The 23,071-nt window shown below is 40.7% G+C and overlaps 2 protein-coding genes across 16 annotated transcripts in view; both read right to left on the bottom strand.

Annotated features, from left to right (window-relative positions):
* The window catches only part of LOC146573196 (protein Dok-7-like), a 28,240-nt gene extending 14,009 nt beyond the window's left edge, over positions 1–14,231 (bottom strand). For 5 of the 6 annotated variants that reach the window (XM_085277845.1, XM_085277839.1, XM_085277841.1 and 2 more), the window contains exons 1-8: positions 13,995–14,231; positions 13,838–13,883; positions 12,958–13,040; positions 12,153–12,303; positions 10,271–10,471; positions 4,771–4,890; positions 2,047–2,157; positions 610–1,484 (exon numbers count right to left, since the gene is read on the bottom strand). In XM_085277845.1, coding sequence (XP_085133971.1) covers positions 610–1,484; positions 2,047–2,157; positions 4,771–4,890; positions 10,271–10,471; positions 12,153–12,303; positions 12,958–13,040; positions 13,838–13,883; positions 13,995–14,048 — 1,641 coding nt within the window. In that variant the 5' untranslated portion in view covers positions 14,049–14,231. The remainder of the gene's footprint in view (positions 1–609; positions 1,485–2,046; positions 2,158–4,770; positions 4,891–10,270; positions 10,472–12,152; positions 12,304–12,957; positions 13,041–13,837; positions 13,884–13,994) is intronic. The other variant, XM_085277840.1, reaches the window with a different exon arrangement.
* A 3,169-nt stretch (positions 14,232–17,400) lies between these two features.
* The window catches only part of rgs12b (regulator of G protein signaling 12b), a 46,268-nt gene continuing 40,597 nt past the window's right edge, over positions 17,401–23,071 (bottom strand). For 7 of the 10 annotated variants that reach the window (XM_085277832.1, XM_085277835.1, XM_085277827.1 and 4 more), the window contains exon 19: positions 20,989–23,006. In XM_085277832.1, coding sequence (XP_085133958.1) covers positions 22,396–23,006 — 611 coding nt within the window. In that variant the 3' untranslated portion in view covers positions 20,989–22,395. Of the gene's footprint in view, positions 18,136–20,988; positions 23,007–23,071 lie in introns of those variants that run through there. The other 3 variants (XM_085277836.1, XM_085277837.1, XM_085277838.1) reach the window with 2 other exon arrangements.

Raw genomic sequence — 23,071 nt, 5'->3', positions numbered from 1 at the left:
TTCTAGACATGATGACATTAAAATGTCTCTTTGAAAGCAGGAAAAAATCTGGCGAGTGATATTTTTGTGTTGTATTTTAGTAACTCAGGGTCTTATTCTGCAAAATGATTGACTATACTTCTTTAAATGCAATAATAAATAATAATGTTTCAGTACTTTCACACAAATAGGGGTTTGAACACAGAAGGTTTTCTTTTATTAGACAGGGAATTATTTATTTTCTACTAATTTCACTGAGGTACCTCAACTCTAGTAGAGCTAAATATTTTTGACAACAGGTCCCAGATTTTCAGGAATATCACTTATAGTCATCTTGCTCTCTTTCCTATTCCCATAACTTCCAAACTCTACTTGGGAGCACGTTCTTGCCTATTTACACAGGAGAGTTACATAAGATCTCTTTTAATAGCATAAGAATAGAAATACGCCATAGTGGGTTTATTTAGTGAGTTATGGAGATTTGCATTAGTGGGGGCAAAGTATAGCATGATTAGCAAGAGTGATTAACTTAATGATTGGTAATTATTAGTATTTCATTTGTTTTGTTTCTTTATGGAAACAGCAGAGAGAACAGAATGAGGGAGTGAAACACTGTGACCCTCCCTGTACCTGCTTTTCTGCATTAAACAAGCCTCCAGGGACCAACAAGGGTCTGGGTGTGGCCCTCCCCTCACTGTCCACAGAGGGCGCCCTCTCGCTACCCCAGGAGTGTGAGCGCTGCATCATGACTTGACGCTGAGCCATCACTCCTCCTTGTCCCTGACCATCACCTCCATCTCCACTGCTCTTATTGTCTTTGCTGAGCTCAGACTGGGCTCCGTGGGACCATGGCTTCTTTTGAGGTTGAGCTCGGAGCAGACTCCTGGGGGTATCATACCACAGTCTAAGCAGACTGGGAATCCGGTATTCTTCACTATGCCTTCGAGATGTACGAGATGCAGATCTGGAGGAGCAGGAACAGGAGGCTGTGTTCCCCTCTGGGATAAGCATGGGTTGAAAAGGAGAAGAAGGAGGAGTTGGCGGTGGTGCAGAAGGAGGTGAGGAAGGAAAAGAAGGAGCAGGAGGAAGGCTGGCCACCGAGCCAAATTCCTCCCCTACTCCCCCGCTGGCCATGTCCAGACTCCCCGTACATGAGGAATAGCTCCCTGAGTAAGAAGAGTGGCTGCCTGTTGCTATCCCAATCCCACTGTCTAATGAACTCTGCCGCCCGCTGTCATGGAGACCGCGAGGATGGATGTGGGTGGAGGAGGGATGGCTCCTGGAGCCTCCCACTACAGCAGAATAAAGCCGGTCATCTGAACTGGCCAGTGCTTTCAGCGTGGAAGAGCTTGAAGCTGTCTCACTGGAGAGGTGCAGTCTGCCTAATGGCTCCGCCCACACTGGAAGTCTGCTTCCATAGCTCGCATCTGATTGACTGGAGGAAGAGCTGGAAATACTGCTGTGGTCATCTCCAGCAACAGATGTACTGCAGCTGTAAGAGGAGGCTGAAGAGGGAGAGAAAGGTAATTGACTGTAATGAGTAATAAGTGAGACACACACTGAAATAAATCAGTTTGTAAGCACCAAACGCCAAGTTAAACTGCAGATAGTGATGTTTAATCAATAATATATAAATCACACCTTTAACTTGGTGCTGTGGGCAAATTATTACAACTCTGTGAAGTCAGTGTTCAATCATCTGCTCATTAATTACAGTACAGGTCATTAACAGGTGCTGCTAATCAGTGCAGGCAGGAAAAGGAAATATTTATTTCACTAACTCTCAGCAGACATGAATCATCTGCTCTGACTATACTGACATTCACATATGTACACACATAATTACGATGAAAATCCCGAAATAGCAGCATGAATATAGAGCAGGGATTAAACGACTGTGTGGTCAGGTCAGCGGTCCAAATATGCACGGAGCAACAACGTGAAAGAGATTCATAGTTCACAGAAACATCTGAAGGTCCTCAGATGATGCAATTTTTCCTTATGAAACATTATGAAAAGAGTTGTGTTGGCTGTATAAGCTGAGGTGAACTTTAGAAAATAACGTACCTGTGCTGCTTGCTAAGCTGCACTGAGACAACATGCTCAGTCTTTTCTCCAGCACTGATGCCTCGAGGTTGATTCGTTCCTCTGCTGAAGCTGGATCGGCACTGGGATCTGCTACGTAAATAAATAATTGAATGAACAGTTATTTGCAAATCTCATTAAGCCATACTTTACAACACAGAAATCTGAGACATTTTACTATTTAATGAAAAATGTTAGCTCATTGTTTTTGTTTTTGCTTTTAAGTTGATGACAGCAACAAATCTAAAACTCGGGATGGGAGCAGAAACAGGGCGGAAAGGTAGGACACACCTACAAACCTCAATCTACCGACACTGTAAAGAAGACATGGCCGAAATTCGTCCACAACAATGAGATGATTTAATAAGTTCATGAAAATTATACTTCAAGTTACTACTACGAAAGGTGGTTCTACTGAATGGTGGAGTGTGCTTTTAGTTTCACATGAAGTTACATTGCAGAATAAAACACCAGGCCATTGACATTTGACTTTTTTTAAGCACAATAATAAAGTGTTTCATTGTGTTAAGTATATTTCAGATGCTGCTGTGATCTTAATACAAAATGTATAAAATCAAAACTAAAGTTGTAAGACATCTGCTGCATTTATCAGACTGCTCTTTAAAATATGAGTGTGTGTGCATGTGTGTGTGTGTCCATCTAATTCTTTCAACAGCTTGTAAATTTAACATCTCCCGAGGACGCTATAGGCGCCTCGACAATCTGTTAGAACACTAATTTTGTGTAAAACCTTGCTAATTACACTCCTAATTCCTGCTATATATACATACTGTAGAGGTGAGTGAGTGTTAGAGGGGCAGCATGGCTCCTGTTTGTGTGTGCGCACCAGTGTGTGTGCACGCCAGTGTCCGCACATTGCAGTGGGTCAGTGGGTGCTTGTATAGGTGTCAACAACCTAACACCTGGAACTCTACTCCCTGGACTCCAGCAGCTAATGCTAATATATAGATGCCAAGTTTCTTCACTACACTATGTGAGGTGTCAGCTAACATTTGCTAACGTAGCTACTTGACTAATTATAGCCAGTTCTCAGCACTGAATGTCACAGTGGGGTTACAGTGGGCCTCATAGCTGATGACGCAGGCTGGTTAATGCTGGAATAAACTTTGGTTTATTTTCAACCTGGAATTCATTTTTCCCCCATTCCTGTCAAACTGGTTGACCCAGATATTCAACGCATTCACACAGCTATTTGCCCTGATTTTGTTTGATCTAGTCCTAGTTTGTCTGTACACATGTTTTACTCCAATACCAGTATTTGCACTTGCAATGTTTATCTTTAAATATAGATTTATAGTAAGCGAAAAATAAAATATGTAGCGCATAAAGTTATGTAATGAATGTGGGCTTAAAGTGCAGAATTTGCAGCTTTAGCTGAACAGTACTGCATTTATCATTTTCATGAGTATAAGGAGCTTGGAAAGGAAAAAGAAACTTAGAGAAGTCCAGTCTCTTTCTTTCCAGGCTCTTTGTACTGCCGTGACCTTGATGACTGAGAACCTACACAGACATTTTCATGAGTCATTCTTATACATAGTTTCCAACTTTTGTCACTGTTCAGAAATGTATAGACCTACCTAAACACTATATTTAAAGGTATCCTCTGGAGCTACTGAACAGTACTGGGGGGCTATGGAGCAATGTTTTTAATCACTGGCTCTTCTGTTTTGTTTGTTTGTCTTATGCATGAGTTCAAGAATATTTATTATTCCTGGCTATGATTTCACATAATTCAGCTAATCTAAAGAGGGAATACACAAAGAAATGAAACAACAACAGGCAGAGAATATGAGGAAAAGCATAGATTCAGTATGCAAATGTTAACGCAGATAAAAACCTGTCCTAGTAAGCTGGCAAAGCCCTTGCTGTTAAAGAAGAACAAGTCTTAGGACTGATATTTGTCCTCAGTGGTATAAAACTTCAGTACAGCGCTGTGCTTACTGACATGTGAGATATAAATAATTCTTCAGAGACTTCCAGTATGATGGATGACTGGGGGGGAAATGGGTCCGGGTGAAAAAAGACATACTATTTTAAGTTTGAATGCAGAAAAAGTGTAGTAATGCTAGCTAATGTGCAATGCTGTGTCAATGTTCATTTCACTACAAACTGTAAAAATTATACGTTGATGCTAAGGTAATGTTTATTCAAACTCTCTATTCAGTTCCTGGAGCAAAAATTACTGTGGAATTAGAAATATATTACAGTAAAGCACAAGTCACACACAAAGGAATGACACCCTTAATCTACAGCATGAGTCTTGGGGGCATAAAGCATGTGGTGTTTCTGTTACTGTGGCGCCTGACACAAATGTTAAACATGTGCAGGAAACAGGCGGTAAATCTTTTCATGGAAGTCACAAACCGAGTCAAGTGTCCTTGACTTGTTTGGAAGTTGTTCTTCTAAACATGGAAATAATAGCTTCCTAGCTATCCCAGTTTATACTGGCATTGCTTTCGGGCTCATATATAAAATTACACAAACAGACTGATTATTTCTGATCCTCTGAAAATGTGGGACTATTAAGGACTAAAGTAAAACACATCACCACCACAACAGCTGTCCACAGTCTTATCACCAAGGCCTGTCCATCTTTTACCTACATTTTTTTACTTGCACACTTTTGTAAACATATTCCTGACAAATTTCACTTGTGTTCTGTTTGCAGTTTCTAAGTGTTTTTACCTGGCAGGTCAGGTTGCAGGCCATGTGGTGCCCTGCTGGGGTTGATGCCCCTGACGATGCAGTCGAATAGGAAACTGATCTGCTCTCCTTCTGAACAGGACAAGAAGAAAACACCAGCCCCTGGACAAGCGAAGAGGAGATAATGTGTATACCATAAAAAGCAGTTTAATAAATAATATAACAGACAGCAGAAGTGAGAAAACTGCTGTAGTAAATTGCTGAAATATTGAGTGAAACATTTTTAAACAAGGTCAAATAATATTCACTGTGGTTCAGAAGCCTGCTGTGAAGGCAAAGCTATTTTTTTAAAGGTTACATGTCTATCAATTCAAGCTCCCACTCTCCTATAAAACCCACACAGAGGTGGATGTCAGTGAAAACAAAAGGAAGGGAAAAAATAAGTAAAAAAAAAAAATAATAATAATGTAACATCAAAACTTCACGCTACAAACATTTAGGGGGGGGGGGGGGGGGGGGGAAACAGCCATAAATCAAGGCATTACTCAGGGTTTTGGCTAAGAAAGAAAACAAACGTATGAAACTGAGTTTGCTGTTAATATAAAAGCAGCTCAGAATCCCAAACAGAAAATTGTACACACAATCTATTGGCATGATAACATCATTCAGTCCTAAATAATGCCACTCAGTCTTTTAAATGTATTTTCAATAGTAGTAATTTTCTTAAAGGAAAAACCCAAATGTCACAAAGAAATTGTGCCCCCTCCTTTAATAAATAAGGAGCGCTGGTACAATATGCTTTCAGATGACCGTGTGGCTCCTCAGACTGAATAATTGAAAAGAGTTTCTCGTTTATATCACCACTGAACATTAAATGTAATGGAAATGCATTAGCTGAATTATGTGTTGCATTTTCCCTGAGTCAGAGCTATTAGACCTATGAATCATACAAAAAAAATACGGAGGTGGAAATTAGCATAATATTAGCCCCCCTTTAAACAAAGAAGACACATCGTAGCAGTCAGAGTAACTGGTATATGTTAGGTTGAAATAAACTCTTTTTTTCTGCAATTATCTCTGGGGCTGTTGTAGCGATGAGACCTTTTTGTACACACTTCTCATTTATTTCTCACAAATTTACAAAACTCTGCTGTATGACAATTCATCTTCAAAGAAACAGGTTTTTATTTGCTTGTTGCGGTGGCGTTTTCCACTGAAAACAAGAAAAAAAACATTCCTGTGTGCAGGGGATTTGTGTTCATCTAAACTAACTAAAAACTATTTTAAGAAGACTTGTCCAGTCAGTCAGTCTGTTTTTAATATCTGCTGGATTTTCATTGTTTGGTTTTGATCCAACACCCAGTCTACTGAAGGATGCCCGATGGCTTTGACTGTTTCACTTCAAGAGAAAAAAATCATTTCTAATGACAGATTGAGACAGCAAGAGACATTTTAACCTCTGTGGATCACTTGACACTTTATCAAAAGACAAGAGAGTTGCTAAAGTTAGATTTACTTTTAAAATGCCCTTTCATCAAGAGAACAGGGAATAAACTAAAGGATGGAAAAAAGTGTGCAATGTACGACACGAAAGAAAAATGCTGTAACACGTGCATTAACATACTACAAGATCGGGGTGGGTGTGCCATTACCCACTGAGAGGCACTGAACAATTGCTGACATAGCATGTGAGCTTAAAATTGCTTTTATCTGGATCACAGGACTTGACGGCGATCCAAACTCTGCGGAGCGTCATTTACGTCTCTGCATGTGTGCATAAAGACGCGTGTGTGGATGTGCGTGAGTTTCTGTGTAACCAGGTCGCCGTGAACATGTGCGGCCCTGATAAGCCAGGAAATATCCATCCAGCTAAGATGCAGGCTCTCTTCCAAACATCATCGGTTACAGAACACAGTGGCCTCATTATCACATCTAATAGAAGGGGCTCTGATATCACTTTACACTGCTACAAAGTGCATGCATGTGACTCTACAACCCAAGGCACACACCCAACAGGCAACCGTGAAGACCTGATTACTGATTACTGCTATCCCAAAGGACCGCCTGGTCTGTTGGCTATCTGAGTGTGCATGATTAGTGCCCATGACACTAAAAAGGCTTGTCATCATTACTACAGTGCATGTCTTTAATTCTGAAGCCGACTTTGAAAATGCAGATGCAGCAGAAAGTACTGCAGGACTTGACAAGAGCAAGAGCAGTTCTACCAGCTTTCTGTAGCAAAAAAGGGCCACAGAACTGTTAGTCTCATTTAGCATAATTATTCCAATGCATTTGCACATCTTTGCACTGATGATGTTATAATAATCTTCTGGGAACCTTTAAAATTTACAAAGAGGACCACACAAAATTGCTGGTCTGTGAAAGAGCGCTGTGATTTCTCCAATGATGAATAGAGATCATAAGATTGTCCATGATTAAAAGCGGAGTGATAAACAGTATAATTTCCTCTGCTTACTGAACAGATTTAATGAGACTGATAACTCGAGTAGAGCTAAATACACTCATATTTTATTACCAAGTATCCCCAAGCATAGAGTGGTAAAGGAATTGCACAATATTTGCAGCAGAAAACACACAACTTAAGCAAAATTCAGGGAACAGTTTGAAAACACTTTAGATCTCAACTGGGAAAAATATCATGCTGGATATTTATACTGATATGGACTGGGTAATGTGTTAGGAACGAAAAAATACCACGTCATTTGATGGATATTAAATTTGTCGGCCTGCAGAGTGCTGAATTCAAAGTGAAAAAAGATTCAGCAGGCTAGGCCATTTTGCCTGGTTTGTATGCCCCCCACATGCTTGTATGCATGCCTGGCAACAATGAAAACATAATTTCCCAGAGGTGTTCAAATGGATTTAGTTCAGGCAGGTGTGGGCCAGGGACTAATGGTATTCATTTCTTCAACATCCAGGAAAAGTTGCACTCTTGACACAAGAGGCCGGGCCCTGTTGTGGATCATGATGCAGCACTGTATGCTCTGTCAGTAAGTCCAAGGACCACATCCTGATACCTGGCAGTCAGTGTGCCATTCTCTAGCCTGTAGAGGTCTGTGACCAACAAAATGTTATAAGCAGCATAATATTCTCCATGGCTTCTCCAGACCTTTTCAGGCCTGTCATGTGTTCACAGGGAGAACCTAATATGTGAAAAGCACAGGGTCCCAGTGGTAGACCTGCCAGTTCCAGTAGTGCTAGCCAGTAGGTGCAGGGTCCATAGAGGATGTCGGGCCCTCAGGCGACAGGCGAAGTTTGGTCCTGGATGGTTTTGTCAGAGACATTCACACCAGAGGGCCACTGAAGGTCTTTTTTTTAGTATTCTGACAGATCTCCAGCCTCTCTCCTAAAATCTCCTCCATGCTCTTGAGACTGTGTTGGGAGACAAACCTTCTGGCAGTAGCACGTATTGATGTGCCATCCTGGAGGAGCTGGATTGCCTGTGCAACATCTGTAGGTGTCGCCTCATGCTACCAGCAGTGACACTGACACTAGATATGAGAATGCTAACCACTGTACCACTCTTCCTTCGTTGACGTTAAAGTGTGGCTCTTCTGGCTTATTTAGAAAGCATTGTTTCCAGTTTCATGAGAGCATTTACAAGAGGATCTACAGAGAACAAGGCATGGCCCAAAAATATGATGTTCATTCTGCAAAAAAATATCAGTTTTCGTTATAGCCTCTATAGATTAGCTCTGGCGAGGTGTCTGGTAGAGTTAGATGCGAAATGTTGAAAGCCTGCACTCCACAAAACTACTGCTCGGTGTGGACGTGTCACATGTACTCACCAACTACAAATAAACATGTGAAAATGTAAACTAACACTCCGCTTTACCTTGCACTCATGCAAGGAATGTCAGTTGCCTACTCGACTCTCACATCTTTCTGCTTCTCGTGCTATGCCAAGAGAGTCTCTTCCTACTGCCCCTGTGACTGCTGGGTAATATGCAGATCAGATGAAGGGGAAAACTATGATTGGACATGCAGCCACCAGGGAATTTGTGACTGGCTGAGTGTCCACTACAGGGGAGTGACTGGTATTTATAGATGTTGCTCATCAGAACACTGAAACCAGACCTTGTGGTTATTCTTGTACACACACACACACACTCAAAAACACAGACAATCGCAAAGCAGCATACAAGGACAAAGAGTTCTAACTAAATGAAAAATTTAATCTTGTATTTCCAGATACCTGGGTGACAGCAACTTGAAAACTTCAAACAGGTTCCATTATCACCTTTGTCCATGTATCTGGCCCCTCCCTCTCTAATTCACACAGACACACACACACACACACATCCCACCTAAAAACATAAAGCTGCCAGTCATTCTTTACATTCATGCCCACATGAGCTGGACATTCAGAGGATATCTAAACCCTGGCAACAACACAAACACACACATACATGCCATTATTTGGTGGGCAGGTGGGCAGTGTGGAGGGTTCATACATAGAAAGTGGATATAGTTACGCTATAAACACTTATAATAAATCACGTTTTTGCAAAGGTGTGTTAGCGTTAGTGTGACAGCTCTATTAACCCGTGAGCACTGAAGCAAACTTTAAAGGAGGTTATATTAACCTAAGTAAAGACCTTTTTAAAAGTGGAACTGCTGCTGTGATTGTGCACTCATCAACTGTTTCTGGACCAAAGAATTAACTAAAGAACAGTTGGTTAGATTTTAAAGTTGAGCTTCAAGTATTGTTAAGATGAACATCTGTCTTTGGTGGCTGAATGAATTCTCACGGGCGGTGACTTTCTTCTGTTGCGTCCTTCAGTGTGCAATTTCCACTTGAGTGAGTGAGACCTTGAATTTCCGTGAATATACTCGGGTTGTCTCTAGAGGACGAGCACAATCTGTGATTAACCAGGCACAGTTTTCTCTGTGGTCATTCGAGCTCACACCTTGTATGATTTTATATTTAAAAATTTTTAAAAAACGTATTAAATGGACTGTCAGTTCATTTAGTAGTTCTTTTGGAGCTTTAAATTACTGCAATAGAATATGATTGAAAGCAATGAGCGCAACAGCAACTGAATGAACAGTGAAACTGTTTTCTCAACTACAGTTTCCAAAATGAACTTTTCAGCTTAGGCTAATACGTCAAGAATGGAGAAAAAGAAGAAAAACATCTGTAATTTCATGACAAAAGGGGAAGTTTCATCTGCTGAGGAAGGTCATGTAACATGATCAAAAGCTCCAGAACACTTTATAAATGTGGGCCTGTTTTGTCAACGTACAAGCCCTTTCATGTCTATATGTCGACAATGTCAGATTTCACCTGACTGAACATATAAAGGTCTTTGATTCTGAGGGACTGAGATCGCATTGAAGTTTTGTAATCTCTGATCTGACATCATCCACTAAAACATAACAAATAATAACATCAAAGGATGTGATGTAGTACGGCACTGCGAGTGATGATTTTTCACTTGGTAATGTCAGAGTGTTTCATTTCTGGGTGCAGGCTGTAGGGCTAAATAAATTAAAGCTTCTCAGTCCACCAGATACTTACAATATCCACACCGAGTCCCTCCCTCGAACACGAAGCCATTTGGCACAGCACCGTAGCGACGTAACGCCGACAACTTCCAGTGGCCAACGACGACGGGAGGGAGGCCTCTGGTGAGGACCAGCAAGTTGTTGCACAGGTGGAGTGACGCAGGACCGCTTTCCAGTTTGGTACCTGGTTCAACGTTGACGCTAAACCTGTGGACTGGCAGGGAGAAGAAAGACAGACATTTGAAAAGAGCGTTTCATGGCCATGCAATCATGATGGCTTCGAATCACTTAGGCTGCAGACAACTAAAGTGCCACTGATCGTGCAGCACATCCATCACGTAACAAATGAGGTGGAGCATAAAAACACACACGTGCATAAACACATATGCACCACGTAACTGATGACTGTGGCAATAATGATTGAGCAGTTTTTTAAGCCTGGCAGGCTGCAATTTGTCATTGCCCAGTTTGTGCAGATGGCCCCAGTGCGGTGCCAAGGACTGCCTCTCCCTCTCAAAGCCATGTACTGCACAGTGCCACATACAGAGTACAAGCATGGGAGTGAAAGAGCCAAGTAAATGATAGGAATTATCCTTCACCGTGTAGGTGACTAAGCACGAAATAAATCATCTAAAAATCTATAAAAAAACACTTTCAAAGAAACATTATGTAAAGACGTAATAGATCAAGCTCACTTTGTCGCCCTGAGCGAAGAGCTAGAGCAACAAGCAGGCTTTGAGGCTTTGAGAGGAGCTAAATACTCCAATGATGAAATAATGTGAAACAGAAGGGAGCTTTACAGGCAAAAGCAAAATAATAAAAATAATAATTTTAAAAAACTGGCAGCTTAAACAGCAGTGTAAATTGAGGGGAGATAGTTTCCAGAAAACAAAAGTGCTCAGTTTTATTGAGTGATGTTAACCCAAAATATTTCTAAGATTTAATCTTAATACTTAGACTGGCAAAAAAAATAATGCTCTGTGACATTACAACCTAAAAGGCAAATCAAGAACCGGCCATTTGTGGATTTCAAAGGTAGATAACACTGTGTGACTTCTACGTAGTGGTGGAGGATCAGAATGCTTGTGGATAATAACATTAAGGAACAAGATGGACATTTGTAAATATCCTGAAGGTGATATTTTAGGAGGAGGAGGATGAATTGCATGGTCAGAGAAATGTTTAGAAATATAAGCAGTGATAGGACCAGCTGGTGCTGCTCAAAAGAAATATCAGTTCATCTCACAGCATGGCTGTTCAAAATTAGACCCGAGCTTCAATAAGTTATTAATATTGGTGATGGTTAATAAGACTAGTTTAGGAGAAACATTGAACAGGATCAGAGTGTTTCTGAAAGTTCTCAGCGGGATGATTTTAGGCCAACTACTGAGATATAACTGAGAGTTTTAAATAATAGATTAAACACTCGTATTTATGGCTGTTTGAAATGTTCGGCTGGAATAGTTTTTGTTTTCCTTTTAAACTGTACCGGTGATATATTTCTATCATTGCTTTACTTTTCAATATCCCTTATAATGAGGAAATTGGGATGTATTTACACAAGTTTACACACAGAGGATCACTTTCAAAGTTTAATGTTTGCAGTGTGAGAAATTCAATTCAATTCAATTCAGTAGATAAGTAAGAATACAATGCTCTAAATTTTTAAAAAGGAGTATTTGAACAGTGAATAATGACAATAAGTCAATTAAGTCTGTAGAATCTGCTGAAATTTCTGTCTCTCCACACATTTTTTATTAAAAGTAAGCTTCTGGTCAGATCAACAGAGATCAAGGAAAATACTCTTATGAGCAGTCATGAGACAATAACTACAACTACTAGAGCTACTATTCTACTTAGAGAATGCTACACCTACACAAGGCCAAACCACTGACCTTCTCCCAAGCTGTAGCGGATGCGGGCATCCCAGGCCAGCAGGGTGTCCCGGTTGTTGAACCCAAGGACCAGCATGTGTGCCAAGCAAAGGATGGAGAGGGTGTAGGACACGCCATCGTATCCGAGCCCTGGCTCCACGCCACAGATCCCCTGAAGAAGCAGAGTAAACCAAAGGTAGAGTTTGCGTTTTACTACTGATATGCTCCTTAGAAATTGAATGGAGATGGAACAGATCTAGTCTGGAGTAACTCAGGTCAGATAGATGAAATTCTGACATCAGGTGTAATACTTTTCTAGCTTTTTGGTGACATGACACCAAAGCTCAAAAAGATTTGTAATATCAACGAGTGAGATCTCGATTCAGAGAAAACAGCTTGTTTATTTTACAAGAGCGTGTGTAAACCTCCAGTTCATTTGGTGTCAGTTTACTGATGAGATCACATTGTTTCTACAAAAGAGTTCATTCAGATACTGATGATGTGCACTTTGAAGTTGCTTTTATTTTTTAATATATAGAGGATAAATAAGTATGAGTCATCCCTATTGGGTATTTTCAGAAAGTGCCCCTATTCATCTTTAGTTCCCTTTTGACTATTTGAGCAGCTTACTCCAAAACCCACTTTACCCTTATCTATCCATGTGGCATTTACATTATAGTACCTAGAAGAGACAGCAGTCTCCTAAAAGCTGTAGCTTAGAAAGGCTTATTTATGTGAAGGAGAACTACTAAAGAGCTGCTACCAGTACAGAGCACCTGCACTTGAGATCAGAGACAGCCAGGCTTTGTTCTGCTGCTTAACTTACCTCCAGTGTTACATTCAGCCTCTCCTTGTGGCCGCTGCCCTTCTCCTTCCCTTTCTTCTTATACACCAGCAAGGACAGGCAGTCTGACCACGTGCGGAGAAAAACATTACAGGCCGACAGAGTCAAAAGTACATTTCGTGTTTAATAGCAGAATAATACAAGTGTCACTTGTTGTAATCCCTGCTGCATGCCTGCTGTCTACTATGGCACAGCTGTCATAACAAACCCTAAAACAATGAATTGATCCAGCTTATAATGAAAGCGAGCCACAAGCTCACACAGGTTTTGACACACACAAGCACAGTCACAGGGTACAGAGCAGAGTTGCCCATTATTCCCACCACTCTTGCCATTTTTTTCTTCCAGGGACAGAGCAGCAGCGCACTGGGCCATATGTTTTTGTATGCTCAGAGGATCTATGTCTGTCTCCACAGCATCTCAAATTAATCTCTGTTTAGATTTCAAGACATGCGCCCCCAGTCATGGCAAGCTACAGAGAAGACAATGCACTGTGACACTTTATGATTTTGACTGGGAGGTTTTCAAATTATTAACCCTAATTCGAACTGGCACCAAAAGTCCCCCTCCAGGATTTAATATCCAGACTCAAATTTTTTCTGATCAATTACAGAAAATACCTTCACTCGATCGATTGACCTGATGCATTGCACAATGTCCGCACGTGTTTACGCGGATACGTTGCGTTACGCGCTCAGTGGCGCACAGCCAAGAGACCAACTGACAAGTTGGTATCAGTTTAAGTGGAGGAAAATCAAAGAGTTTAGTGCATCGTTACACGAATCAATCAACAGATCGTAGTGTCACCGTGGAAATGTTAAAATCTGGGTGGGAATTAAGTGAAGCCAAAAAAGACACGAACCTGCGACCGGAGAGGGCTTCCGAAGAACGACCCACCGAGTCTTCCACTGTGAAGAAGTTTGGAAAGAAGTAAATCACAAAGGAGATTCCTGTATTTGGCCTAGAGGTATGGGAGCACATTTAAAGTGAAAAATGAGACGCAAATATGTGGAATTAACCTTTTTTCCATCTCTAAACTTGACTTGTCCCTCCGCGACAACTGTGTCCGTCATCTTCTGTCATGGTTTCGAGCAGCTGCGTGTGCGTGTGTGTGTGCGTGCGTACAGGGGCTCACTTTTCAAAATAGCCTTTGGAGTCCGGGCCCCCGCCGGCAGACTGCACCCTGCCTCCTGCGCCATCAGACCACCGAGGCAGTGAGTATTGTTTACAGTGGAGTTCATTCGATTAAAAGCACAGTCTGCGCACCTTTCACTTAACTCTCCCTCAGTCCGGTATCAGACAGGGATTAGTGTTGCCTCGACGCTAATCTGTAGAGCCTAAACCCTAACTGAGAAAATCCAAAATTAATCCATAAGGCTTTCTGGAGAATAATGCCAATTAAAAGACATTAAATGCTCAAATAGTTTCAAATCTGAAAACAAAATACTCTAAATTAATTATTATAGCGCCATTATTCCTGGAATAAAGGTGTTTGTGGGGGGTGGGGGTGTCTATGGGGCGCCGTTTGTTAAGTGAAACATGCTGAAATTAACAGTAACATTTTCCATATTTAGCTCAAAACCTTACAAAAACATGTTTTTTCAAGTCATTTTTTAACGACATATAATATATATCGACAATATAATATTTGTAACTTTTCATATTTAAAACACAATTTTAAATGTTAAGAACATGTTTTTGTAAGGTTTTGAGCTAAATGTGGAAAATTGTTGCCGTTAATTTCAGCATGTTTCACTTTACAAACTGCAGGTTTTATGGGGTTCACTCTTTTCTTAGAGCAGCATGCTCTGTCTGGTATTCAGTCTTCTTCCACTGCTATTGACCTCTGAGGATCAATGATGCTATTTGCCCGGCTAACAACAGGTGAACCACACTGCTGGTGCCAGAACAACAACTTACATTTATTTATCCTTAGGCATCCTAATTGCCTCCTCCGAGGAGGTCGTGTTGTTGTTGTTGTTGTTGTTGTTAAGTTTAGTTTTTTGGTAGTTTGCCTGCATCCGTGCCTGTCATCATCTGTCTGTAAACACTATAGCTCGAAAAGTTTTGAATGAACTCTGAAGTGGGGTCATGTTAATACTTCGTTACAGTTTGGCTTACATCCACCAAGGTCTTCAAGGTCAACTTACTGATTGGTCGAAAAATTGGCAAAAAGTTTTATAACTCAGAAGCTAAGATTCTTACAGGTGTGTATTGTCATCATATTGTGGCTTACCAAAAGTACCTTTTTACAGTATGTCAAATTTGACCTCTAACCTCTCCTTTGGTATCAAAAGACTGATTTAAAGGTCAAAGAATTAATAATAATATTTTTTTAAACAAACTATAAACTGTGTTTATTACTGCCACTGATTGTATTGAAAACTGAGTAAAAGGAATAATATAGTCTCATGTTACTGATGTTACTAAATCTCATGTTACTTTGGACCTCAAAGAAGAGGTCAAACTTTTATCTTTTATCTTTATCACTATTCTCAGTGTTGTACTGCCTTTGTTTGTATCAGCAGCATTTAGGAAATTATACTGGGTATATTTTAGTATGCATCTAAATTTAGCACATTTAACACCTGACCCCATTTACATATTACACAAGTGCATTTCTCTCATGTTCACCCCAAAATGCATTATTTTTACTGTACTGTACATTTCTTAAAGAGTGTTTAAAAAGAATAAAAAACTAAAGTAATATATATAAAACACAATACTATTCCCTTTATAACTGCCTTGGTGGAGACTTGTTCTCTCTGAGAGCTTTTTGTGATGTTAGGGTTTTCTCTTTTTTTATTTTTTTTAATGGCACCCAATTTATTTATTTTTTAAATTATACACATGAACACGATCACTCACCGTGGTTAGTTTGTCATCTGTAAAGTTTTTTTTTCTCTGGAGCTCTAGAGGAGCTTGGTGAAGTCTGAGTAAATAATTGGATGATGTTATCTAAAGCTGCATTGTAGGAAATGTAGTCTGAAATGTTTGCAGACTGTGACTCACTGGGGACTAAAAATCAGAATACATGTGCCGCCCTTCAGCCCTATCATGAGTTTTCTTTAGATAGCATCAAAGAAATCAGGAAATCATCACATTAGCCAAACTTTCACTTTAGAAGGTCGACTTTTAAACTTTACGAAACAGCATATTTCTGACGCTTGAATAACTATTGTTGTTGGAACTGATTCATTGCTCAGCTTTATCATTTATGTCTTATTTTTGTACATACGATTGTGAAATTATCATACTAATGTTTAAAAGAAGATTTTTTTGTCTATTGTTGATTTTTTTTTGTTTATTATCTTGTTATTCATCTGTCCTGTTGGAAAGATCCCAAAATCCTGATTATAAAAAAGAAAGCCGTTTTTCAGCTCTTTATCAAACCAAAGTTTAGCTAGCAAAATATTATGTGGCAACACAGTAAATGGATGTAGCCACTATAGAGGCTCACAATGGTTTGTTAACTTCCATTTGTATTTGGACCTGTGCCATCAGTTTTTATTTATTTTTATTTTTTTAGGAGATGCAGTGAGCAAGTGGTTCTGACTAAGAGGCAAGGACACTGCAGTTCATATCATGAGGTAGCCTGGAGGACACTCTGCCTTAATTCTCTATTTATCTCTATTTGGAACCCCAATTTCAAGTTATTGTGTAACTAACTGTGTAAAATGTAAATAAAAACAGAATACAATGATCTGCAAATCTCCTAAATCATTTTTTTCCCCACAGCAGAGCATTAAATCATTAAACTGAGAAAAAGTACAATTGTAAGAAACTCAGGTCTGTAAAGTATCAGTGCTCTTTTCATCAAATTCAAAATGAGCTAATATTTTCTGACTATAAATATAAATAAATATTGATATATTTTTATCTTCTACTGTGAATAAAATATGGGGTTATGAATCAAATCAAAAAAAGTGTTTGAGGCCATAAATTCAGCGAGCTATAGGATCATTTTCTGTTACATACATTATATACAACTGGGCTTCTTTTGCATCCCCCTGCTGGCCGTTAGAAAGAATGCAAATGTAAGACATCTGCACTGGTTTCTCTTTTTAGACGCAGAAGCTAAATCCATCTTTTAAACACAGTCTGTTTGGCATAATAGCTAAATTATGACCACTGCCATTAGTAAGTGTCATCTAGAGCCTGTAGGGTGACATTAGTATCAATGTTCAGCCCATGTAGCTGTTAAGGATTCATACTTTTTTGTACTGCACACAGAGATAATCATATATTAATGAGTCAGCAATAATTTTAAATTGCAACTTCTTTATATTCTACAATGCATTGTCATTAAAACGATCAAAAGCTTTATGTGAATACTTGTAATCAAACCACAACCAAAAGCTGCCAGTGGAAAAAATATTGGCATTTGATATGTGGGAAAAAAGTGTGAAATAAGTATTTGTGCTTTAGTACATCGGCAGTGTGAGCATATAGCCACCGCTGTGCTGTAAATGCTGTGTATGAGCACACAGTATGGAATTGGGACACAGCTTTGATTAATCTCAGGCTGCCATCCACTAATAGCAGCCCTCAGTAGGGAGGTCTGAGAGCAGCTGCACAGTTGTTGACACTGGGCCCTTAGCCTCCACTTTCAAACTGAGACAATATTTCAGCTGCTGTAGAGAACATCCGCATGGTGTGAGTCACGGACAATGACCGCAGCCCAGACAGTCTGTGAACCAGCCAAACGCTGGGCTCCTTAAACAAAAGTTGCTTTCAGTTTGCTCCGGTCGATCTGCCCTTTGCCCTCACTGTGCTCCACCTGTCTCTTGGCTTTGTACATGGAGGGCAGCTCTGAAGTCTGGTACACTGCTGACCTCATCCTGCTGCCTCGGCACCGCAGCTCTAAAGCCACACCTTCCCATTTCCTGTCTAGCTCTGAACCATGATGGCCTCGCAGGTCAAGGGACCCTCTGCAGGTTGGCCTGGCGTCTTCTGCGTCACAGCTGTGCTCAATTTTGTCCAAATCCAAGGCTCGTTTTGGAGTTATGTGGTTAGAACGAGAGGAAGGCGATTTGGATTTGCGGCGTGAACGAAGAGGTGGTCTCGGTGGAGGTGGAAGAGGAGGTGATGGAGCGATGGGTGGGTTGGAAGTTGTCCTTCTGTTGGGCATTTTAAAATCCCCTCCACCTCTTTCCCTTCCTCTTCCCCTATGTCTGTCTTTACCTGAGGAGGAAGAGGCTGCTTTTAAAAGACAAATGGATAGAGGGAGAGATGGAGGAGAAATGGCCAAGCACTCAATGCCACTGCAAACACCCCACATGCAGGAAACACTCAGAGGAAACTCAAAACGCCATGAATTTCTTGAAAAGAGTGTGCAGCAGAGAGAAGGCGAGAGAGATAGAGAGAGCTGGGAGGCAATAGGAAACAAAGTGAATGTGACAGATATTCCCATGCTGGCTGTTGGCTATGACATCATGGGAAAGATGGTTAGATGGCAAATACTCTGTGTGCATCTGTGCGAGTGTAAAGACCCCGACTTTAATGCGGGCTGCTGCCATCTACTGGCCACAAGAAGGAGGGACACACGTTCTCATTTGTTAAAGGTTGAGTTGAATTTGATGAGTCGAACTTTGTGTTTAGCACCAGTTAGCAAAAAAAGAATATCTAAAGACAAGCATGGGAAGTTTAAAAACTTGCTTTTGAGTCTTTCAGGATTCATTTTACAAGAAAAGCAGGCTGCAGTGGTCCAGTAGTTCATCTCTTTGCAACTCCACACCACCCCTTGACTTTTTTTAAGTTAAATTACTTGAAGCATTTGATCAAGCTTCAAACATCAGCCGAAGAAACTTTTTTCACGTTGTACTCAAGAGTTTGCCGACACAGCTGATTTCACTTATTGCCTGATTAGACCCGTTCTCAGTCCCATGTGATTCATGTGACAGCCCACTCCCTCTGCTGTCAGCTTCTCTGTACTTGTTAGGGAGAAACTGCACCTTTGCCATTTTACTCCTATATGCAGCTGTGATGTATAATTCTCAAGAGCGCTGGCTGAATTAAACCTGAATAGAGTCTAATCAGTGAGAGTGACTGAAAATACCTGTGTGAAAGGCCTTGATTGATTGTGGGCTGTTTTGAATATTCCACTGAATTACTTATTAATACCGTAATAAAGCAAATACATGAAACACTTTAGGACTCGGGAGCTCTGTAACTAGGACCAAGACCTGCATTAATATAGCGGAGTCCTTGTTGTCCCAGCTCTATTTAAAAAAAAGGGGGTTTACTTGTTTTTCTCTCTTCATCTCGCTGCCAGTCTAGATTTATTTACTTTTATTTAAACTGAAAATCCCACTGAGATCCAGTTTCCCTTACAGGGGAGACCTGACCAAGGTAGCAGCCATACAAACTCAACAAATGCAACAAAAACAACATAAAATGAAGGTTTTGCAACATAATATAGAACAAAAACACTACTGGGACTCTGAGAAAAATGTCCGTGTGTCCTTCAGCGTGTTCCTTAAGATGCTTTTAAATTCAGGCCTAGATATCAGTATGTTTAAGATGATTATATTCATTTGAGAAGCACAATGAGGAGCAAATATTTTTAGCATATGGACATGGACCCAGCATGAGCCATTGAATTTAAACCCATTATTCATATACCAGCTTCTGTAACCAAACATTTCCCAGTTAGCGTGACAAAAGAGGACTCACCAGGTCCTGTGCTATGAAAACAAGAATTACACCCACAGATTGGTTTGCTCAGAGAACTAGATTATCCCCATGTTCACAGACACAGATGCTTGTTTTTATCCCTTTTATCAATGTCTACTCTATCAGCAGAGGCCTCTGGTAACTACTTTAGAAAACCAGAACTCCTCTGCCTCATACGTCTCACTTGGACGGTAACTTGATTTAGAGTGGGCATAAAGTGAAACAGGCAATTGCAGTTCATCTCTCTGTTTCAATATAGACATGTTTTTCTAAATGATCATGACCGGTTAAATAAAAATCAGTCTCTGCTGTCGTCACATGTTAACCCCGGAGGAAACGCAAACACAGCGAACAACAATGAAGAATTATTCTAACGATAACCACGACAGAATAAGATCCTCATGTGATGTGAGAGATGCACAGATATAGACGATCTTTCTAAGTAAGCGCATGCATGTGTGAAGTGTGTAAAAATGAGCATCGGTGTATGTATGTGTGTGTGTACGAGGAAGAAACAGGACCTGGTTTTGTTTGGTGACTACCAAATAGCCCAGCATGATAAAGCTTGCTTAACAAGGCATTGAGCAGAGGGGAACCCATGCATAGCTAATAACCCAGTCCTCCAAAAATCCTTTGTACCCCAAAACAAAAGCCCTGTCCTTTTACACACACACACACACACACACACACACACACACACACACACACACACACACACACACACACACACACACACACACACACACACACGGCAACAGAGAGAGGAGAGGAATATCAAGTACGATAGGAGAGAAATTATACAGATGGAGCGAAGTAGACAGAGGTCAACTAAAGGATCTGTTGTATTTTCTTAGCTGTAATAGAAAAGAATTTGAATAGAGTAGCTGTCAGCGATTTCATGAATTTAAAAACTTTAAGTCTAATGACCTGAAATACAAACAGAACTTTTTTCCTGGGCGTGGAAGAAGTGCTCAGATCTTTCACTAAAGTTAAACTATTAATTCAACTATATAAAACACTAGTAAAAGACTAATTACAAAATTAAAATATGCTATCATTAAATGTTTCTTAACTGTGAAAATAAAGCCTTTACGTCACATATTAGTTCTCATGTCAGATTTAAACAAACTCAAAAGGTTGCTTGAGTTATAACACTATTTTGATGGCATTCCCAAAAATTCCCTCTTCCGGGATTTTTTTTTTAACACTGTCCCAATTTTTGTGCCTTCTAGCTGGAAAACCTCAGAGGCGCACACTCGAAATACATCCAACAAATCGGATATTATTGAAACTCTGAGAAAAGAAAGGAGGTCGCTCACGTAAGAGTTCAACACAGAGTTTAACCTCTAAAACATTTATTTGATCTATTTACAGACAGTACAGTTCGCTGAACAGAACAGAGGAGAATTGATTCTTATTGTGACACAACTGAAGAAACAGTATTGCAATTCAACAATGACTACAGCAATATGGTGGCTTCACAAAGTAGACTATATACAAATTAATACTTTTAACTGATAGAAGGTAATTTTGAAGAGGAGGAGAGATGAAGTGATATACTCTCGATGATACAGAAGCCATATTAAAACCTTCGGCAGTTTTTACGGTTTTGACTCATTTGTACAATTCTACTTTCTACCACAGCCTCTGCACAGAAGCGACAGCTTATCGATCTGTTGACTGAACATGAAATGACGAAGAAGAAGAGTGAATTGTTCTACCACAGAAGCTTCTGGATCGTTTGGTCAGAATGCAAGACTGGATGCACGAGCACTCGCGTCCTGTTTTTATTTTCTGTGAGAAATGCCTGAGGTGAGAGAATAGGTGTGGAAACCCAGAAGTTGCTGTGCTTTAAAGAGAGTCTGAGTAAATGTTACTTCTGCATACTCTACCCATAATGAGATCAAGCCTGCTGCATGCTCAAAAGCTTGTAATAAGTTCAAATATCACATGGCTCACTTGTAAATCTGAAATGTGCTGCAGCTGGATCTGACTCTTAATAGATATGAACTGTTTTCTGGAAAGATGGCAGTCACAGTGGCTGCTTGAAAAGTTAAAGAGAAGAAGTGAGAGTAAAATTATTTTTTTTTTAAAATGTGGAGAGTCTTGTTTATAATTGGCTAAAGTGCATTGTTAGAATCTGTACATTGAGGGGCTAGAGGATGAAGTCTGGCACCGGCTATAACCATTTCATCCTCAACCTGCCCTCAAGTTTTCGTCTCCAGAAAGAAATCCACAGCAAGTCTGCTCAAAAGTTCACACAGATGCACACCATGCAGACAAAGTTCTAGGGAGAAGTTCTGTTCAAGCTTAATGCATCCGTTCTTCCTCACTTTGTGTGCCTGACATATTTTATCTTAGATCTGTTGTTGACTCACAGTGGATTGCTGGACGCAAAGTAGGGATGTAGCACACACAGCACTTAATCAAGTCAACGTATTTACTTTGACTAAATGAACTAATTGTTGATCTATGCTATATTTTGTTTATATTAGTTGTGTGCATTTTTACACAGATCTGAGCGAAAATGCTGTGATGTGTAATAAATTGTAGAAAGTGATCTTTATAACTGAAAGTCACTGGATTATTTGGTTAAATGGGAGGAGGAGCTCTAGATGCATTTTGGACTGTTCAACAACAGACAAACAGCGGTCAAGTTCATACAGACTCCGGCAGGACTCCAGTTCCGCTTACAGTCAGGTGGAAAGAAAAAAAAAGGAGGTGAAACTTTAAAGTTTAAAGAGTTCACACTGGGGGTGTACCTGAGCTAGGCCGACCATCCTGTGCTTGTGATTTGGGACGGGGGTGGGGTTTGCTGGGAAGGGAAGAGGGAGTGACGTAGTTGAGGCTGGGGCTGTTAATGTCCCCCTCGCCCACTAGAGTCAGATCGGAAAGAGTGTCCTCCTCCAGCATCTGGACTGATTCTCCCCTGCCAGAGTCCTGGAGGAGACCTCGCTGGGCTCCCTGACTTGGGTGGATGGGGGAGACTGTGCCAGGAAATGGAGGAGGTGGTCTGCTTCTCTCCCCTCTTCCACTCTCAGTGCCCATTCCAGAGTCCAAGCTCTGGGACTGATGGCTTGCATTAAGCAAGTGGGTGCCGCCTACTCCTCCTCCCCTGTCGCCTCCATTTGCCTTATTGCCCCGGTGACCGCTCCGAGGGAAGCTGCCGTTGTTGGAGTGATGAGAATTAGGGGTGGAGCAACTTGGTTCAGGGTTGTGGGGAGCAGGTGGAGTCTGGTTTGTTGCCACTGGTGACAGGCGCAGAAAGTCTGGGAGCTGCAGGTCGTTTTTGTTTAGCAGGCCTCGCTGGTCGTCTGCTCGGTTGCTCTGAGCTTTGGATATGAGGTCGAAGAACTCTGCAGGAACACACGCACACACAGAGCACAGCGCGCATACACACACAAACACGTGAAAGTGTGTA

Source organism: Mchenga conophoros, linkage group LG6 (genome assembly GCF_057382185.1).
Source record: "Mchenga conophoros isolate Kocher_MC1m ecotype Shallow Benthic linkage group LG6, M_conophoros_male_GT1.1, whole genome shotgun sequence".
In the NCBI taxonomy this organism is placed as follows: Eukaryota; Metazoa; Chordata; class Actinopteri; order Cichliformes; family Cichlidae; genus Mchenga; species Mchenga conophoros.
This window is presented reverse-complemented; position numbering and strand designations above follow the sequence as displayed.